The sequence below is a fragment of the Erithacus rubecula genome (assembly GCF_903797595.1).
Source record: "Erithacus rubecula genome assembly, chromosome: 6".
Classification (NCBI taxonomy): domain Eukaryota; kingdom Metazoa; phylum Chordata; class Aves; order Passeriformes; family Muscicapidae; genus Erithacus; species Erithacus rubecula.
In genome coordinates this window covers 8763793-8785797 of record NC_136688.1, presented here as the reverse complement: position 1 = coordinate 8785797, position 22005 = coordinate 8763793, and the positions used below count along the sequence as shown (strand labels likewise).

The window sequence follows — 22005 nt, the reverse complement described above, 5'->3', positions numbered from 1 at the left end:
ATTGAGAAATACACCTTGTTTTCCCCTCAGAGTGTCAATGTTCAGTGGTTTGAATTTCTGTTTAACTGCATTTTAATCTTTGTCACACTCCATTCAGGACACAGTTGTTGAAGGGACAACCTGCAGCACACCTTCCATTGTTCTTCCAGAGAATGCTGTTACACCTGATATAGAAATTGATAAAAATCTGGTTAACAGGTACTGTATAATACATTACCAATCCATCCATAAATTCCAGGGACATGTTTCTAAAGCATTGCTCTGAAATGTGTTGTGTGAAAATACTATTGCTGTATCTCTGTGATTTGGTCATATTGCCTTTGCAGTTTGAGGGTGATATTTGGGATGTGGGGTGGAGGAACAGGAATATAACTAAGACCAAAAGAGTAGAGTTACACAGAATACTGAGTTGGACAACAAATATCTAGTTTGAACACTGTAATGCAAGGGATTTTGAAAGAGTTTTGGGCCTGTTCACATAGATGGGACAAGAATACCACCTTGAGGTTAAGTGTCTTTGAAAGTAATCCTGTTTGAAGTTGAAAACTTCAATTAATTTTTAACTTGAATTAGGGTTATTATATTTACTCTGATAAAGCATACTTTATGACCTGGGCTTATTAATTTTGTTGACCTGTCACTAAACTTAAAACATGGGGAAAAAACATACCAGAAAATATATTTTTTAAATTTTTAATTTGTTTATATTTTTATAAGTGTGCTTCTCCAAACTTCAGGATTAGTTTAGAGTCAGAATTTATATGCAGCCCTTCAAAAGCAGAATTATTTGCAGGGTCAGCATTTACATTTCTGCAGCTGTTTGAGACTTTTACCTGGTTTGCAGTTTAGAAAGATCCTATGGAAGTGTCAATGTGGAAGGAATTATTTTAGCCATAAAATTTCATTTGAGAAGCAGTAACCATTCAGAAAGACTAAGTTGTTTTGTTTGTTTGTTGAGTTTTTTTGTTATGTACCATTCTTACATGATTTTTAAGTCATGGTAGTAATCTAAAGAAATTTAGGGTTTTTTTCTGAGAAATCAGGATCACAGTGCATGAGATGAATAGCAAATTTTAGAACTCCTTTGTCAGATCAATTTCTGCATTTTTCCTTCTTTTTACAATCTCCTTCATTTTCCAGTTGTTTGGAGGTGAAAAGAACTGTGATAAATGTTTTTGTCTTCATTTTTTAATCAAAGAGCTTTCTTTTTAATATTCATTTTTAATAGGCAATTAGGAACTCTTTTTGGTGCCATACTCCATAATTTTTGTTTGTTCATTTTTCTCTCTAGGCCTCGGAGTCCTCATAGGAGACATTCTAACCGTGCCACCAGGAATTCAACAAGTTCACTGACTTCTGTTGGTAAGAAGTGATTATTCATTTCAACTAGGATGTATTCTCAGAAAATGTGGCATGCAATAAAAACCTATATAGAGAGTCTGACTGTGTTGACTGCAATTTTTAATTTGTGCACATTCTGTAATATGTGCACAGAGAACACTGCTGGGATGGTGAATTGTGATCATGAGCTTGTAGGTATATTGCATGCAGACCAATTCAGGGTAATACACACATTGTTACTTTCAGAAAGTTGTTAATTGGTGCATTAGCCTAACATTTTCAGATGGCTCAATATATACATGCTTTATTTCTTGTAGAATGCAAAATACTGATTTTGCTACACTTGAGCTTCTCTTCTGCTGGCACAGGGAAAGCATCATGGGAGATCTGTCTCTCAAACTTCCAACACAAAAATCTGAGTTTAAACTAAAACAGATATTTCACTGAAAATAGATTGCTTTAGAATATTCAATTTGTAAGTATGGTTTTTGACACCCTTGAAATTGAACTAAGTGTAAGGAAATTAAAGCCAAAGGATTTCTCTCTCCCCCCTAAAAAATCAATCAAAAACTAATAGTGAAACAGCTCAACACCCACAAACCAAAAATCCTTGAGGTTTTGCTGCTTGTTTATGTCCTTAGCTTTTCTGGAAAAAAAGATGTTTCTGTAATGGCTCTTGTCAAATTTTAAAATATTTTTCTCATATTACCTGATGACTTTTCTCCCCCTCATCCAAGCTGTTCTTTTGATGCTCATAAAAGCCATTTACACTGACTCACTCAGAAAGGGCCCTTCTGACAGCTTCATCATAGACTGGAGAATTGTAAAAACTGGTGCTCAGAGTTCAGTGTTTTCAACCAGTTTAAATGCCACGGATTAATGAAGTGTTAAATTATTTCTTAAAACTATTGTGCAAAAATCTTTGCTGGGTGAGGTTCTTAGCCTTGAAAAACTGAACATGAAAATTCCATGAAAAAACACACTCTGCAATAGAAATGCCAATACTGTTAGTTGAAAAAGATCTAATGGCACTTTTATTTAGAAATGAGAAAATTTATATTGGAGACATGGCTGGAAAAGCCCATTTCACATATTCAGAGAATTTTTGATCACAGTGAATTAATCTTAGTGGGTTACCTGTGGTTTTGAGGACTTGCTCTGAACTTGAGATAGTAGCAACACTAGAAATGAGCAGACACTATTTTTTTTGTTAAATGCAAGCTCAAAGCTAAATTTATACATATAAATTTTCAGGTTTGCTTTGAACTTGCTACTGTCACATGCCACAATGTACCTGGAAGTTGAAGGTCCAGCTCTAATTCTGACATTTTCTACACAGACAATAGTGGTCATGTGATTGATCTGGTAAATGATCCACTACCAGATGTCAAGATATCAGAAGAAGACAAAAAGAAGAACCTTGAATTGTTAGAAGAAGCAAAGAAAGCGAGTGAGAGGTTCCTAACACGCAGGGGCAGAAAATCAAGAAGCAGCCTCTCAGAGTCACCCACAGGTAGGGGCAGATCCTGAAAACCAGATTTTCTACTCTCCTTCAAACATCTGGAAAGGCAAGTATTTATTGTAATTTGCACATTGCTGCTGTTGCATACACTTGATTAATGTGAAGGTCAGAATCCCTCTTCTCTTCCACAAGGTTCCACATAAAACAGAAATGACCCATCCATGTACTCAGGTGTGTGAGGGTAAAATGGTGTAAAATTACCCTGCAAACAGTGTAACAAGAAAGCATGAAGTATTTCAATTGAAAAGTGAAAAATGCTCACAAATTGTTTTTAAATGAAATTTTAGTGGCTAGATTCATCCTGCTGAAAAAACATTCCCTCCAGACACAATTACTCTGCCTCTTATTCTGAACATAGCCATAAACTAAGCTAAATGGACCAGATCCTCCTTTTAAAACAGCAGAATAAAATGTTTTATTCTAGAATGCCAATTTAAATTATTTTTCCTTTTATATGAAGTGTTTGAAAAGTGAAACAAAATGCCAATTTACCATGAAATAAGACTTTAATTTTGCTTTGAAATGCCACCTCAAACAAAGCTCTTTCTTACTATTGGCCTGAGACTCTCTGGAGGGAAAAAAACCCCCACAACAATGTGTCATCTCTTTTTTTTCCTAAAGTCCTCATGAATCTTCTCTTGTGTTGCATCTCCTTAGTGCTTACAGTATCAGAAAATTGAGAAGAACAAGGATTCCCTATATCAACAGAAACTTATCAATTTTTGACCTATAAGACATGAAACATACTCTAAATTCCTAATTGCCAAGTACAACCTGGCAATTAAAATGACTTGGCAGGTTCTGGGCAAACACATGACTGATGACTCTGCTATTGATGTTTTAGTCTCATCTGAATTCTAAAAATAGAGAAAGTACATGCTTAGAAAGTAAAATCACCTTTTTGTTTTTGTCTTTGTTCTAATGAAGCAGTTTCCCCTACTCTTAGTCCTAAAGTTTCACCTGTAGCATCTCGGAGCAACTCTCTCACTCTTCCACTTCCATCAGGTAAAATGAATCATTAAGGGAGGAAAAGACCTCTAAGATCATCAAATCCAACCATTTTCAGGCTCCAACTTTAACTTATAAAAGCTCACCAAAAATGTATTTGTTTAGTATTTCTTAAGAAGAGTAGATTTAGGCATCTAGTCCTGAATATGATAAAGCTCCTGAATGTATACAAAATATATTTTTGTATATAGATATTTTTATTATATTTTTATTCCTGTGGTGTTGCAAGTTCATGTGTTCTATTTTTTAAATTTTATCAATAATGGAGTTTTGAGCAGCTTTGATGATGTTTCACTTGATATGTACTTGATTTTTTTCCCTTTTCAATAGTATTTTTGACATTTTAATTTTTGTCCTTCATGTGCTATGGGAAACTGTGCACATATGTGTTTGTTAATGCTGTAGTAGTAAATATTTTGAGCAAAATATCAGGATACGCCCTAATAATGTGTGTATCTTTCAGGGTCTGATGCATGCACAGCCACTAGTATTGAGTCAGTATCTCCAGGGCAGGTAAGAGCTGAATATTCTGTGTAATAACCTGGTTATTAGAGTACTATATTATAATATGTTGCCCTTTTATTCCCTGATAAAAATTATATGTTTGGAATACCATTTTATATACCAAAACTGGATTACTGGTATTTTTCTCTGTACAGCAAGACATGAATAAGCATTTACTCTGAAGACAGAAATCCATAAGTTAAAAGGAACTGAAAGATCATAAAGATCTGTTAAGTCTAGAATCTAGAAAAAGATCCAATATAACCCTAATCTATGAAAAAACTAATGCCTAAAGCTTTTTCATAAATAAATAAAAGAAGAAATGTAAAAATTAAGAGATTCAAAGTTCAGCTATTAATATCTTTATCTAGCATTTGTAGCATAGGTGTGAAAGATAACCTTGTAAGGCATTTTTTTCATCCTTTTTTTTTGGTAGAATAACAGAATTGTGAAAGAGGATGACAGGCAAACTGCAGAGGTAAGTGTTTCACATTAAGAGCTGAACAAAGTCATCTGGTTTGTCTTAGCACTCATATGATTTACTGATGGGACTAAAAATGCTGAAAGATTGTTTACTGTGTGAAAAGAAAATTACACTGCTCTAAGAAATTATGATGCACCTGTAAAATAAGTAATGGACAGTGGGCTTATCACTTTATCTTTCCATCCTAACGTGCACCCTGCTCTAGCTATATTAAAATCCATATGCTAAATAACTTTATAATTAAAGTAGAAGTATCTACTATAGCCATTTTAGTGTATGTCAGTGGTTTAGACTTTCCATGACATTAAGATGCTGAGGAGCTTGGCTTTAAGAGGATTGATGCAATGGGCTCTGGAATGGGAGAGGTTAACTCAAAAGTTCAGAGAGGAGATTCCCAATTCAGTGTTCTTCAAGTGCCTTTAAAAATTATTTCTTTTGTCAACAGCACATATTCAAAAGCAAATGTCACTGCAAAGGAAATGACTTTTTACAATGAAAGTCTGTCCATGGGCAGGGGAAAAGAGGAATCTGGACTTGTTTCTCTGTTTCATGTGTGTCCCTGTACTTTCAGAATGCTGCAAAAGGATTAACTGATCGAAGGCAGAATGATCAAAGAAAGATTTCTCAGGGAAGGTTGGTTCCTCGTTCTGCTGGCTTTGAAAACTCCAAAGAAAAGCTCTCTGACCAAAAGGAAAACTTTGATCCACGTAAACATATGGATACTTTACCTAAATTCTCCCCTTCAGCTGGTGATGGTGGCAGAATGTCTCTTAATACTTGCATGAATGTTTGTGAAAATGAACTTGGAAAATCATTCCTCAAGAAAGGGAAAGAAAATGATGTTCCTTTAAGAACCCATTTACCAGGACCAGGAATAGGAAATATGGACTCAAAGCTAAAAATTCCTGTTCCAGAAATGAGGGACCACAAAGTTCCATGTAAACCAGAATTTAAACTGTGTGGACTGCGTCCTCCTCTATTACGGGCTGTGTCCTGGGATAGCTTGGAGCCTGGACAGAAAGAGAAAACCCCTTTAAAATTACCATGTGAGGAAGATAAAAGCTTTGTTGGTAATAAATCCAGCAATCAGTTAAAATCATTCAAAGACCTTCAAATCCAAGTTCAGCCAGTTCGAATGCAGAAGCTGACAAAGCTCAGAGAGGTAAGTCCTGTCATCAGCTGTAGCCTGCTTTAAAAAGTCCTTTTCATACCCTACTGAACTTCCAACATGTTTAGCATTATTTTTGTCACTGCAAGAAACATACAGTGATAAAATGGGAAATAGTTCAACATAATCTGTACAGAATTGTATCATGTTTTTCCTTTGCAACTTTACTAGATTGTAACCTGTAAGTAAATTCAATGAAAATTATCTATTTCTTAGTTCTCTTCAAATATGCATGAAGTGCACTGTGGTGCTTCCATGTGTACATATGCATGTACATGTGCTCTTACATGTTTACATTTGCAAGACCACAGAGAACAGGAAATGAGTTTGTAATGATTATTGAGCCCTCTCAGAAAATGTCTTGAAGTGTTCAGAGCTGGGCATCACTGACAGCAAGGGCAGGTAGAGCAGGCCCAGACTTACAGGTCCTAATTACAATATGCTGCAAATTTGTCACCTTCTAAATGAATAGACTTGGGCTGCAATATCTATTAACTAATCTGTTGCTAAATTATTTTCTAAATGATTAATAAAACTTAGGAATTAAACCCTAAGAAAAAAAAGAGAAATTTCATTAAATAATAAACCACCAAAAGAAAGCAATGAACTTGTCTCTATTACTAATAATGACTTTTGAAAGGAAAAAAAAAAAAAAAAGAAGCAGCAAACACTTTCCTGATCACCCTAATAAGGATATTTTTCTTGACCCCTAGTCAATGTTTCAAGATGAATGCAAGGCTGACAGGCAAGGACCTCAAATTCTGCACTTTGATTAATTAATTCCCATTGTACTGTCTGGGAATGGCAGCTTCATTATTCATCTTTTCCTGTTGATATAACACACATATTCTTAGTGTGTATGTACTGGAAGTTTTGATTATATTATCTTGAGCTATATAATTACAGGAGAAGTTCTTCCCTGTGAGGGAGCTGAGGCCCTGGCACAGTTTGTCCAGAGAAGCTGTGGCTGCTCCATCCCTGCCTGTGTCCAAGGCCAGGCTGGATGGGGCTTGGAGCAACCTGGGATAGGGAAAGGTGTCTCTGCCCATGGCAAGGGGTTTGTAATCAGTTGATCTTTAAGGACCCTTTCAACCCAAGCCATTCTATAATTCTTTGATTCTAGCACTTTGAATGACCCAAAGGCTGTTAAGCACAAATAAGAGAATAAAAATATTTTTGCAACATGATCTATAATTACAGTTAGGCAAGATTTGAGCTCTGTCTTTAGTAGGAATTGTCTACTCATTAACAAAAGCAGGTGTTTGTTAATTTAAATAAATGTGAGAATAGGAATGAAAATGAGTAGATGATAAAAGGAGAAATAAGACAACAAGGTTTATTCCTTAAGCGTGCATTTTTCCTACCTCTAAGGAATAGAGGTAGAACATAGTAACACTGAAGCATCCCAAACTCTGGTCTTAATAAAGTCAAAGTGGCAAAGTCTCATATATAGGATTTTTTAATTTCATCTGTTATCTGGGTACTTAGTTATTACTGTGGCTATATCCAAAACTGCTTTCTTCATTGTCAGTTACTAAAGCTCTCTCTTACCAAAACTCTATATATCTACTTGAATAAGGGGTGCATTTTGCTAATCTTTGTTTGCATGACCAGGAATTTTTCTAGATAATGCCTGAAATTTGAAATGTGAAAAATTCCAGAATGTGTGTGAATTCAGGGGTATCTATGTTATGTAGCATCTGACTGTAATGTAGTGCAAATACCTCTATTATATTTATTAACTAAAGTAAATGCTATATTCAGTGTTCATGGGACAGGGATATTTAAATTGAGATTTGTAGTCCAGTTACTTAGAAATATTATTGTTTTTCTTCACAGGAGCATATTTTGATGAGAAATCAAAATTTAGTTGGACTTAAACTTCCTGAACTTAGTGAAGCAGCAGAACAGGAAAAAGGTGCGGTATCATAAAAACTGGAAGGAATGTTTGTTATATACTCATTTTTTAACTGACTATTATGTGGGGGTGAGGGATAAAAGTGAAAAAGTCTTTTACTTCAATTACAATAATAGTTGAAGTAGTCATAGAGAACAGTAATGAATGCTGAACCAGAGAGACCAATAATGGAAAGTATCTCAATTTCTTGATTATTTGAACCAAGAAGATACTGTAGCTATTATTATTATAACCAAGAGAAAAGATGGACACATGGAATGGAGTCTGGCTTGTACCTAATAGTCTTAAGACTGAAGTTTTAGTAACTTTCTGTAAAAACATTTCAGCAGTGATGGATTAAATGGATGTAACTTCTGCAAGATATTATGGTCATAATGGTAAATTTGATCCCTGAGAGTATAAATAAGAGATGGGATACTTTATTGCTGCTTTTTTATTTTAGTATATGAGTGGCAAGTGTTGAAATGGCATTTTCACTTGAGGTCCATACTTCCATGTCTATGTGAATGAGAAAAACTAAGGTCAGAGAAGAGTCATAAATGTGTTTGAAGGACTGGAAAAATATACCTCACAATAAGTGGTATTTTTTAACCTCAATTTTGTGATTTTTAAGGAAAAAGAAAGAAAATTTTTCTTTGAGGAAAAGGCTTAAAACTCCACATAACTGAGAAAAAAGAAATCTGGCACCAAATGTTTTCTCCAATCTAACACAAACAAAAAATATTTGATGCCTGTAGCTGCATCTAAAAGGATTCAGAACAAGGAGCAAAGATATAAACCTGAGGATAATTCAACATGTGGAAGAATTAAATAGTAGTGGTGCTTAGCTAAAGTATTTAAACCAAATATATCAACCTAAAATATTTAAACGAAAGCTCTGTATTTTTTTGGAAATGGTTAATTCAGAACTTTTCAGTGTGACTTTAATTGAAGTGGAGATAGTTACTGTAAAAGGAGCTGAAACTGGTTGTCCAAGATTTAATCCAAAGGCAATTTCAATTTTTTTTAATACTATTTATTTTGCTAATTCATACATTTGCACTGGGACTAGCTCATCAGGGCTTAAAATTCCTGTTACGCTGAGAGATGGTTGAGATTTACACTTCATATTATGTCTGGAAATGGGCTCATTTTCAGTCTGAATGAATCAATATTAAAAGAGACTTCTTGCTCTCTATATTTAGTGATTATATCTTTGGATTCTTAGATATGATAATATTATTCCTGTCACTCTGCTAATGTATAATTTCCCAGGAAATTTTTAGCAGACTCTGTTTGAAAGCATAAAATAGTTACCATTTTATCAGCCTGCTACATAATTTTGCCAGGTTTGGAAGTCTTGAGGAAAACATTATGGAAAGATAAGCATTATTTTATCCAGCTCCTCAGCATGGATCTCATGAGTATCACAAGCTTTTTATAGTCCAATAAGTTATCTAAATGGTAGCCAGAACATCAAGGGTCAACTCTTTGTCCTCAGTAGGGAAAACAAGCAAGGGGTCAAATTCTTAGTTCATTTGTTAGGGAGATCTGCTTCCTTACATTGTCATAGAAGCCACCTTTTCAACTGGAGTGGCAATTTTGCTTAAACAATAGGAAATAGCCAGATACTTCATTATTACAATGTACTGTCTCCATCATGTTTTTTATCAATGACAAGTTACTGTCTGAGTAAATGCAACTCTGCATCTGCACAAGTTTAGATAAGTGGAATGCATTAAATCTGGAGACACTGTGGTGTCAGGTTGATTTTGTGGGGACACATGTGACTGTTCTTAAGTAAATACTAGAATTTCTTAATATAAAGCAAATGCACAGCACTAAAATGCAGCTGGAAAGAATCTCCCATTCTCTTCTGTCTTTCATGTTAATGCTTTCCAGATTTACACACTAATTACATGGCAAGTCTAAGAATCCTTCTGTTAAGCTTATGAACAGGAGAACTGTTCAAAGATTCCTTCCCAAGTCTGAGATTCAGATTGGGGAATCTGCCTTTCCTACAGGAGAGTCCTTCATAAATTTTGGTAAGGCAGAAGGCCATAAGGGAACTAATACATGTGAAATTAAATGAAATGAAAATACAGAAGCTGAGTAAGATGAATTTTAAAAAGTCTTAGTCATGTCTTGATACTTACGAAAATGGCAGAATCAGAGTATGTAAGTATAACCTTTATGTCCTGTATCAATGAACATACAGTGCAAACAGGTACATGATGCAATCTATAACAATAAATGGTGTACAAAATCTGTACTATAGCACATTACACTACACTTCATATTGGCAGGTGGCATTTAAAGCCTTAGAAAATGACAGCATTGTATTGCAAAACCTCTGCTAAAACATTCCAGAAAAGAATGTGTGACTTTTCAAGTGAGTAATGTAATTTTTTTTTATCTGAAAATGTCTTTAGGCCCTTCACCTCTCCCTTCCCCCACTGAAGAGGAAGAGACCAAGAGCAGCTCTGACGTCATGCCCAGCATTCCTGATGTATTGCTGCGAAAACTGCGAGTGCACAAATCACTCCCAGGAAGGTAAAAGCTCATTAAAAGTGGAAAAAACATCAGCCAGGAGAAGGCACATTAATAGTCCCCAGTCAACATCCCTTATGGAGTTCAATTCATAGGGAGATAGATTATTACACCTTCAAATGTGCAACACAGATTTTCTGAACAATTCTGGGGAATTCACCAACTTCCAGTAGCTGGACAACTTTAAAAGTCTTAAGTCTTAATTGCATGCTACAAGTAGATTTTTCTACAGATTTTTCTACTCCTGGTTTCCAGGACTGCTGCTGCACATATGAACTCATATTGAAAATATTATTTTTCACCCCAGTGAAAATAATCAGGCCAGATTATGCTTTCCAATGGTAGAATTTGGGCATGGAAGGATTCTGCAATTTTTCTGCAGGTGACAATTTTTCAAGGAAATGGAGTTTATTTTGCAAATGTAATTGAAGGGCTCATTTGTGAATTCACTGACTTGGACTTTTCAAGACATTAAAACAATTCCAAGCTTATTCAGCGAAAAAATACCTCCTCCATTCACCCTCATGGTTATGTACCAAAGCTACCAGAGCCTTCAGTTATCTGAACTGTCAATAAGGATTCTCTGTGCAGGTGAAATAAATATTTAACATTTATGGTGAAGTAATTGTTATATACATTATTTTGTATAAATAAGTGCACAAAGTGAAGAACTTCTGAGAGATTATTGCTTGATTGTAATTAAAACTGAAAAGTAGTGGATGACTCTTGAAACTCAAACATATATTTCTGGGATCCAACATATTTTGTTGTTCTTTTCAGTTAAGTATTAGAATAGCTTTGTTTTTAGAGAAAAAACTCATTAAAATGTGAATTTTTAACTTTTATTTCTAGCTCTCCACCACTCACTGAAAAAGAAGTTGAGGTAAGTATTATTTTAGACATATGTTCCAATTTTAAGTGGTTTCTTTAAGGGTATTTATTAGAATGAGGTAATAGGGTGATTCCCCCCCCCCCAATATAGTTCTCATTTTTAAAAAAGCATATTGAACTATAAATTATTATAATTGTTATTAAAATTATTAAAATGGTTTTAATATGTTATTATATGCTATTAAAATTATAAATTATTATAATTGTTATTAAAAATAAGAATTTTGTGAAATGTGGGCAATAGAAATTGTAAAATGACAGAGTAGGAATAAGCAAAACATTGTGTTTTTCATAATGAAATACACATTCACTTTCAAAATAATTTTAATACTCTAAGGTAGTAAAAAAATGAGATTAAATAAGATGAGAAATGAAGCAATTTAAATTACATTTTTCTTGGCCAATGTGAGCTTTGGGGACATTTTAAAATCATATCCTGTTAATTTACATAATTTTTACTTCCTCTGTTCAAGCCAGAACAGAGGCTTTCTTTAGCTTGTAGGCTTTGTTTGTTGTATTTTTAATCACATACCAGTCAAGAAAAAGGTCTTTACTTACAATGCTGCAATCTATTGGAACTATTGATGCCTTGTGCTTTGCAAAGTATTAATCCTAAGAAATAATGAGTCTTGTGAAGAAATAAACAATCTTTAAGAGAAAGAGAATTAAAAAATGTGAGCACTTAATCTTTTGCTGACTTCAGGGGTAGGTGTTTAACCCTTATGTAAAACAATGCTCATGGTGAGCTCATCCCTGGACTTCCTCTGCACAGACTATCTGTTTAAAAACCTTGGGGACCCTTGGAGGAAATCCAGCTAGAAAACAGATCCATTGTGATTCTGGTGCTTCTGGTAGGCTGCTTCCTTCATTATGTCTCTGCCCTACAGATTCCAGAAAAACATCCAGGAAAAGAGGCAGCAACACATTTATTATTCCTATTTCAGTGGAAGTAAATAGAAGTGATTTTTCAAAGAAAGCTAATTTTAAAATATTTTCAATTTTCTGTTTCAATACTTATTTAAGCAGCAAAGTTTGTTAAACACATACCTTATCCATAAATTGTTATTGTAAATTATATTACTGAGATATATTAGTGAGACTTACTGGAAAATGCCTTTTTTTTTAATCCAAACAGAATGTATTTGTACAGCTCTCCTTGGCCTTTAGAAATGATAGTTATACATTGGAATCTAGAATTCAGCAAGCAGAGAGAGAGAGAAATCTTACAGAAGAGAATGCTGAGAAGGAACTGGAAAACTTTAAAGCAGCCATTACGGTAAGAAAACAGTGGGAATTCTTTTCCTATAGTGTACATGAAAGTGCACAGACATTGTAAATGTGCTTGACTTGTAAATTCAGCCCCAAAACTTCATTTTTTGGTGCTCAAATTCCTTGCCATGAGATGCTACTACTCTGAGAGAGGGAGTATTCTGCCAGAGCATTGCTGAAAATGCCTAGGGGATGCTTCCCTGGATCTAGCAGATTTCAGGAATAAATACAAGGAATTTGCTGTTCAGTTCTTGAATAAAAGATATTACAAGACAAGATATGTGAAAGGAAACAGCAAGGAATACTTCAGGAATAGATACAATCTCAGGGTCAGGTTTTGGGCCTAAGTACACTTTCATTCCAGCAGTCCCTGGTGTTCCTTTACAGCAATAAATTTGATTCCTTCCTGCCAGCTTTCTCTGGGTTTTCTAACTGGAATGACAAAAAATTGCTAAGATGTGTCAACTTAAGTGCTGTGTGTGTCTCTGTGCATGAACAGAGGGATGGTTACACACCAGGCTGATAAATGCAATAGCCTTAGACCCAGCATTCATAAAGCTGCCATTCTTATGAGAATAATGGGGAGAACATATGATTCTCCCATTTACTTTATCAAGAACATCATCAGGTAAGAAAATATACAATTAAAGAAAGATTTTGATCTTCACATCTTTTCATCTGGAATTTCAAATCTCCAGTTTCAAATTAATTGTTTCTGTAATACAAAAATGTTGAGAATATTTTGCTGCTCTTTCCTCTGTTTTCTGTGTAAAGAGCAAGCAGAAACAGCCTATTAAATCTCAGGTTCTCCAGCCTGAAATAAGTCTGTTAGATTTGCCATGTATTTCTCTTAAGAATCCCTAATTAGGCACCAAGGATCATGTTACCAGCATGGGACAGATGTGATTAGGATTTTCTTCCTTTAAGCAGTTCACATGCTACAGTTTGGCTTTTACAAGCTTTTTTACATGATTTATAGCAAAGTGGAAACTGCCTTCCCTATGAAAGCTTTTGTTCTGGACAATGGAATAAACTAACAAGCAATTTAAAGCAGTAATGGCTTCTGTAAAATCTTTATCATACTAGACCTAGACTTGTTCCAATCTCATGGAGAGGTTATCTTCATTCTGGTAGGACAGGCACATGTTTTATGAGTCAATGACAGTTTTAACAGTCTTTCTGATTTTTAATCAGTCTTGTGATAATTGATGTGTTATTCAGAAACCTAATTTCAAGGGAAAGCTGATGTACATGAATTTTCTTTTATGCCTTTTTGGTTCTTGCAGTCAAATTTTGGTTGCAATTTATTATCAAAGTAGCACTGTGATTCTTGAGACTATAAAGTCTTATTTTCCAAATAAGTGAAGTATCATGGTACTGAAAGAACACACATAGCCCTCTTAACACATTGTGCCCAGAAAATTAAAATGTCCTTCATCCCTCAGCAACCATTTTTAAGTGTTATTTGAAATGAACTTAGCATTTGTAGAGTTCACAGGTAGTGGGGCATGTTTCACTATAGATTTCTGAAGGGAAAGTACTGCAAATGTACAGAGCTCTCTGTAACTCCTCAAGCTGTGTTCCTGCAGTTTGCAGTGAATCACCATGCTCAGACAGGGCAGCAGCCCTGACTGTGGTGGCAGTGCTGGCACCCCTCTGGTATTGTTGGATGCTGCTGGAAACCAGGGAAAAAGCAGCCTTGAAGCCTTAGCTTTCTTAGACTGCTCAAGGACAAGAAATTATAGCAATGATTATTCACCTGCAGGGTGCATGAGAGCTATCTGAGTGTCTTGTGATGTTTTGCAGAAAGTGTTTTCAAAGAGGTGTTGCCTTCTTGGACCAATCACTCTTCTCTATTTTGTTTTTCACATAGTACCCTATATAAAGTGCAGTGTTTCTTTAAATAAAGCTCTCTCTTTTGCTTCTCCATTGCACGAGGAGCTGTGTTGCATCATCCTTTTCGCTGCTCTCCCATAGCCTAAAATGCAGCACTCTGGGGCCATTCTCTCCATGTGGAGCTCTGCCTGGATATTTCTACCCCATTTTGGGGCTCTGGCCACTCCACTGGAACTAAAAACATGCTGATAAAGCTGGTGTATTTTTGCTTCAGTCCTCAGCTCACCTGTGGCACCACTATGAGCACAGGGAAGCCTACCAGAAGCTGCTGGAGGACATCGCGGTGCTGCGGCGCTTGGCTGCCCGGCTCTCCAGCCGCGCCGAGATGGTCGGAGCCGTTCGCCAGGTGAGGCATCCTGGTGTTCAGCTGGATCCTGGATCCATGGCTTCACTCATTTCCAGCCTGGCCTAGAGGTTATGTTCACCCTCTGGGTTTTATTTGCTGATTTGACAGATTGAAGATGTCTGTTGCAGTGTCAGGTAACACGCCTCTGCAGCCTGGAAATAGATTCCAATGGCAGAAGATTGCCCATTAAGCTATGTAACATCTGTACAACAGAAGCATAGCTTTTATTCAGAGCTATAGCTGCATCACAAGAAACTAATTTCAAATCAGTGCAGCACAAAGAAGAAAACTTTTCTGGGTCAAAAAACTCATCTAATTCAGTCAGCTGCCTTTGGCAACAGCTCACTCAATTACAGAGAGCAGAGTAAGTATAAATGGGAAAACATCAATACCCTCCCAGATTCAAGAGTGTTCCCTTTGCCCTCTGAAGTAATTAGACTGGTGCCAGTGACTAAGACCTTTGAGGATTTGAAAACAAATGTGATCTACCACATCAGTAATCAGATAGGCACACATGCAGGGTGTATGAATATATGACAAAACAAATTATTATATTCTGTGAAATGCATATGAATTGGCGTTTTCTTCCAACTGTCTTAGGAATTTTCAGTCGTGGAGGCACCAATATTTTCCTAAAAACAACAGATTTAGCCCTGACATGGAGCATACATATAGAGGCAAATGATTTGTTGGAGACATGTAGAGGTTACCTGGGTGTTTCTTTCTTTTCTTCCTTAGGAGAAGCGCATGTCAAAGGCAACAGAAGTAATGATGCAGTATGTGGAAAATCTGAAAAGGACATATGAAAAGGATCATGCTGAACTAATGGAGTTCAAGAAACTTGCCAATCAGAATTCTAGCAGAAGCTATGGTGCATCTGGTAAAGAAAAAATAAAAATTTAAGAGTTTGTCTTGCCTCTAATTCAGAGAGATGTTGGTGCTATTAATGATTTAAAGTAAAGTATTGTGAAATCTGTTCATAAAATTCTGATCTACAGGAGTGGATTTTTAAAAGTCACAGAAATAAGTTAAAATGTTTCATATGAGTCATACTTAATGCTATAGTACTGTAATTTGAAATCACACCAAATTATTATTAGATCCAATCATATTTTCTTGTAGCCTCTTACAAATCCATGTATGCTGCACATAATGCATACTAATGCATTTTTAATGCAACTACCTTTTAGGTCCAGATGATGGCAAAATTATTAAAAACTCTTTTCTTTTTGCAACCTTTTCGTTATTTTTTCTGGAAACTGAAATATGAGAATTTTCCTTTGCAAGAACTTGTATATGGAGGTCAATACTGGGCTTTTTGCCTGATTCAGTGAAAATAGCAATGATTCAGTTATTTGCAATTATTTCAAATTTCTTGTGCAGATGTAATTGAGGAGACAGGTGTATGACAATAAATACATGGTCACTTACAGCCCTGTGTAAATATACTGTATGGGAGTTTGAAATAGAAGCAAGAGCTCTATTAATGTTATTTAGAGATACTCATATAGTCTGACTGTTCTTTGTTTCTGTGCAGAAGATGGGGTTCCTCGTTCATCTAGATCCATGTCTCTCACTGTTGGAAAGGTATTTCTACAACATAAAGAAAACAAACATTTAATGTAGTGAAATTTCTTTGTCTGGATGCATTCAGTTCTTTAGGCTGCAAATTGAGAATTTGCCAGCACAGAACAGTGCTGGTAGATTCTCAATATCATCCATACAATTTAGTGCATGTGCTTTGCAATTTTGGATACATGATTTATTATGACCTTGTTCAATAATGATAGTGCCTGATGTGAGACTCCAGTGTTTTGTTTCTGCAAAATTTCCAAGTGTTGGAGATCAAATCTATCACAAAACTGACTAAAACAACCAGTGATTTGGGAGGCATGAGTCCCACTATGACGATTATGAAATTTGTTGATCAGGTGCATTATTAAACTCAGTTTACTGTTTATTTTTATATTTTTATTTAATTTTGTTGTAGTTCTTTAGGTTTAGTTTATTCTTTCTGTCTCTGAGTGTTGGATACAAAGAATTAGAGCCCAGACCATGCTGAGGGCAAGATGGCATTTCAGAATTAGAACCCCATAGGTTAAAGCAGAGGTCTCAAAAAAAGACTAAATTTAACAGGGACAAGTCCAAGTAATAAAGAGGAGGAGAAAAAGAACCCAAACACTTGAATGGACTGCCTACCATGCCTGCAGATTTCCCAGTGTAATTTTTAAGGAGGGCATTAAATAAAACTGTCATTAATGAATAGGTATGGTTGATTTTGTCTAGAACTAGAATCATGGAGTGACTCCTAACTATTCACTACACCTGTGTTTAACTCCTTTCTTGTGAAGTTGTCTAGAGCAGAATCTTAGAAGTGTTTGGATATGCACTAAAACAAAAGTGTTAGATGCTATAAGTGTTTTGATGGTTTTTTTCTCAGTTGGAGGCATAGATTTTACATAGATTTTATAGGATGAAACATTTGGCTACTTATCAAATGACAGCAAAAATTTACATAATTTGTACTTGAGCTAGAATATATTGTTACATTTAGCATGTGTTTGTCATAAGAAAGAATTTTTATGGTCTTTGGGAAATATAAGCAGTGTTGCATGATGCTATCCAACAATTCAGGGGTGGGGGAGAAGAGGCTGCTCTTTTATGGAAGGAATGGATGTTTTCATTTCAATAAACTATAATTAATAGGTCTACATGTATTTAATACATCATAGTGGATACAGTATAACATAGCAAGATAAGAGTTTCATGTGACTTCATTATTTCCAGTCACTGTGACACTGGCACTTTCCCCAGCATCATTATGCATCTGCTTTAATCAAAGATAAAGGCCTATGGGTAAGGGCTGACAATATAAACTCAGAACATTTCTGTTATGTGATTTACACTGTGGGCTTTCAGTGTGGAGGGAGAAGAGCAGCATCTCTGTGCCACACCTCATTTCACATTAAGCACTTGCCATACCAGACAGTGCAAGATGAATTTCTGGGGAAAACCATGACCTTTTAATTTACTTTTGCTCCCAACTCTCCTTTTCCCAAAGGGGACACTAGACCTACATCTTTGCCAATCTTTGCCACACAAATTAACCCACAGAATTATTCTTCCTTCTGTCTTGTTGCATGGTTGAAAAAAAAAAAATTTTGTTTCTCCCAGAATATGCCTCGGAGGAGAGTCAGTGTTGCAGTTGTTCCTAAATTTAACTCCTTGAACATTCCTGGTCAGTCACCAACAGCTTCACCTATACCTTCAATGCCATCCCTGGTAAGTAAAACCCACATTTTAATGTTAACAGTTTTTGTCTAAACTACTTTTGCATGGGCGCAAGCCATAGGTACTGTAAAATGGAAGCTTTTTCATTGGTTTAACTTGTTTTGACTCCATCCTAGTGAAGGGGATGGACAGAGGTAATTCCTGTTATATAAGGGAAATCACAACCTACCTCCATGAATGATCCCTTTGGGAACAGCTGGAAAGGACAGGCTGCTGATTCACAGGCACTGGAGGTTAATGAGGCAATTTGCCTTTTAATCTGAAGTAACAGACAGGAAAGACATAGTGAAAAGAGTTGTCCACTGTAAAAGAGACATTTCAACCAGAAACCACAGAACACAGCTGGACTGCTGTCCTTCATTGCCAAAAGTCTACTGAACAGAAATAAATGTAATTAGTGTACAGAAAGCATGTAAATGTAATTAATTTACATGGTAGCAATTTAGAGGTTCTGTGGTCATCTGGAATCATGGAGCCATCAGCCTTTATATTGAATGCTTGTTTGTAAAACTAATAAATTACATGAAACTCTAATCTGAACGTAATAAATCCATACAAGTGCTTTGGAAAAAAACTGCGAGATGTGCTCACTGTTCAGAGGTGAGCTAAGATGGGACATAACCTTAAAGTTATGGAGTTTCCTGTTAAAGATATAGGTTTATTTAAATGAGGATTTTGCTGAGAAGCTAAATCTATTTATCTATTTTATTTGTAAGAAAAGCATCTGTGCAATTTATTTATTAGGTACTCAGAGTCAGTTGTTTCAGGAACCTGGTGTGTTTGTTTGCCGTGTTTTATTATTAATTATTTTTTGTTTAAAATTTCCCATTGAAAACTCAGCTAACAAATTAATGTTCTGAGGATAATAGGAGAGGATCAACAGAAAAATTTTACTGTTCAGTGATCAATGTATGAAGGAAACCATTTTCTGGGGAAAAAAACGGTAGAAGAAAATGTCAGAGAAAATTTTTAGTGTGCAGGTCCATTGTTTACTCTGGTTAATGGGAGCAACATGGAAGCAACACATTAAAGATATTTTGCTCATGAGTGTGGGGAGGAAACCTAAGCAGCACAGTTCCTTTCTAATTTTATTGAACACTCATTTGAAATTAATTAATGAATTTTAATTGGTATTTAATTATTTAGTCATGAATGTTAACTAATTAATGAACGTAACATTTATTGCTGTGTTTTGCTTACAGTCTGAATCACCCAGTACTGGAAGAAGCAATCTAGCATCTACTCCTGCTCTGCCAGCTCTTCTAGAAAAGTGAGTTTTGTCTAGGTATTCTCTGTACCTATGAAGTGCTAATACTAAATGACAATTTAAAGAATCATATATTGAAATATTGTGATATTACTACTACTTGTTAGAATGCTTTAAACATGCAAATTAAAAGCTTTCCATGTGTACATCACTACAGAATATTGAATTTCATGTATTTTAGATTAGTGCTGAGGCAGGACAAAATTTATCATATGTCTTTGTTTTACCTTGTGCTTTACTAAGGATGTAAAGTATTCAGCAACTGAGAAAACAAAAATGGGGAGCTACAGCACTGGCTGCTACGATTCAAAAGAACTCTGCAAGATCTAGACCATCTTTTGAAACTGCACAGAAATTCTATGAGAAAATACAACTACCAAAAGAACCCTATCAATATTTTGCGCCTAAGAAAACAAATCGTGTTACCAAGCAACAGAGGCAGAACTTGAAATTTAGCTTTGAGCATAAGTGTGTGTGCATGGGCCAGCTGGTCTAGTAGTGCAGAGTTTTGTATGTTTAAGCACTTCAAGATTATACTGACTGTTTGTTTAAAGTCCAAGTGAAAATAAGGTCTACTGTTAATATGACTTGAGAGGAAATCCATTCCCCACAGATGGTGTCAATCAGGTTGAACTATTTTAGTGCCAGGAAAATAAGGCCTGCAAAAAGGGTGAGATTGCAGAAGTTAAAATGGGATGATCCATTGTGGAGCTTATTAAATCTTGACTTTGATAGAGCTGCTGTGTCTCAATCACTTAAACACTCTGTCCCAGGAGAGCACTGCAGGAAGACAGCAATATAAACCAGCTTATCTTCAGGCTAGATGCTCCAAAGTTCACTTGAGAAAAGTTCTAGGGAGAAAAGTGAGGTATGTGTGTTTTTTTAACCTGTGCATCAGTTCTGCATATAAAGTAAGCTCAGGAGAATACTTAAAAGACAAATAAAAACTATGATTTGTTGAATTAGTATTTAACATTACTTCTGTTATGTTCCTCTTATGTAGGCAGGTTATAATTTCTAAGATGATTTTTAGAAAGTTGAGGGAAATGTTTTCAGGAACAGCAAATAAATGCCATGGATGAGCCAAGAAACAAAGGCTCTTTTCTTCTTTTTTAAAGAAGAATAAAAATTATAGTTTTCTTACCTTAGAAACATAGTAATTACTGTTCTTAAATCACACCATCATGAAACTAATATTTGTGTTGGTGTTTAGTTTTTTTCCTTTGAAAGACATTTGATTTCTTCAATGCACATTAAAAAAGACAAAACATGACTCACAAAATTGCAGCATACTCTAAATACAACACATTTCCATGATGTTATTTTCTATTTGTCTGCCTCTTTTGTCTTGGCAGTGGGAAGTCAAATGGAGAGCCTGACTGTGAAACCTCAACTTCTGTGCTGACACAGAGTGGGTTGGAAGAGATCAGTCCTGAAACTAAAGCCAAGATAGAAGAGGAAGCCTATAACAAGGGGTGAGAATATTTTTTTGTGAACTAAATCTGTAAATATGTGCTACCAGTTGAGGACATCTGTTTTTAAAATGTAGTTTTAAATACAGTAGTTATGTTGTTGGTGTCACAAAGTGCTTTACACAGCATGTTTTGGGGCAGTAAAAATCTTTGGGATCTGTTTCCAAATGTCAAGCAAAGAATTTTGTATTATGTGAAGAGTGAAACAAATTTTGATTCTCTCCTGCAGAATCCAGCTTGCCATTTGACTTTAGCATTGAATTGCATTTATTCAAAAGAAGTGTCTAGAAGATATTCCAGATGGTGGAAAGTTATAGAGAAATGGTTACCTACTCCTTTAGACAAAAAATTGTTCTCTGTGGAGAATAACCTCTTTTATTTTGTTCAAAATGGCAAATTTTATATCAGCTCTAATATAATCCTAATATAATAATATAATATAATGCAGGAAGGGTGGATGTCTGTGTGCCTTACTGATGGTCTTCAGCTAAATTTTAGTCTTGTTCAAGTGCTGCAACACTGCTACTTGTGTTTTATTACATGTGAAAAGCATAAAGCTAATTTTTCATAAAATAAGATCATGCTTATACAACATGTTATATTAAGAAATAAATGTTTTGTCTGATAAAGATATCAGGAAGCCTTGAAGAAAACCAAAGAACTTCAGGAACTGAAGGAAGAAGATGAAGAGATACCCAAAGAAAGTCATGATGAACATGAAGAAAGTGAAAATGAAGATGAAATAAAAAATCTGAAAAGCAGGTGAGACATTGGTGGAATATGTCCATACAAGAAGGGAGCCACTTTTTTCTACTTGTGATACCCAAGCAAGTGTTTTATACTATCATTTTGGCATGTTTTCCTCCTGGGGAAGCATATTGAAATAACAGTATTTTCACAGAATGTAATATTCCAATACAATGTAGTTGCAAAACACAAAACTATTGATTTTGATATTTTGGTTATACTGTATGTTGACATCAAGATGCTTCATTCTAATGGGGTTTGGTTCTGATTTATGGTAAAAGAATGTTGCATAGAAGTTCCTTAGATGCTAAAATGTATTTGTCTGTGGATATGTACTGCCTCCTAAAGGTTA

At 35.4% G+C, this 22005-nt stretch overlaps 1 protein-coding gene across 6 annotated transcripts in view; it reads left to right on the top strand.

Moving 5' to 3' along the window:
* IRAG1 (inositol 1,4,5-triphosphate receptor associated 1) overlaps positions 1–22005 on the top strand; it is a 62415-nt gene that overhangs the window by 34327 nt on the left and 6083 nt on the right. For all 6 annotated transcript variants that reach the window (XM_079309381.1, XM_079309379.1, XM_079309376.1 and 3 more), the window contains 17 exons: positions 98–198; positions 1292–1362; positions 2681–2854; positions 4335–4384; positions 4812–4853; positions 5431–6021; positions 7867–7945; positions 10357–10477; positions 11327–11357; positions 12501–12641; positions 14745–14876; positions 15615–15756; positions 16414–16463; positions 18051–18158; positions 19370–19437; positions 20790–20909; positions 21537–21668. In XM_079309381.1, coding sequence (XP_079165507.1) covers positions 98–198; positions 1292–1362; positions 2681–2854; positions 4335–4384; positions 4812–4853; positions 5431–6021; positions 7867–7945; positions 10357–10477; positions 11327–11357; positions 12501–12641; positions 14745–14876; positions 15615–15756; positions 16414–16463; positions 18051–18158; positions 19370–19437; positions 20790–20909; positions 21537–21668 — 2153 coding nt within the window. The remainder of the gene's footprint in view (positions 1–97; positions 199–1291; positions 1363–2680; positions 2855–4334; positions 4385–4811; positions 4854–5430; positions 6022–7866; positions 7946–10356; positions 10478–11326; positions 11358–12500; positions 12642–14744; positions 14877–15614; positions 15757–16413; positions 16464–18050; positions 18159–19369; positions 19438–20789; positions 20910–21536; positions 21669–22005) is intronic.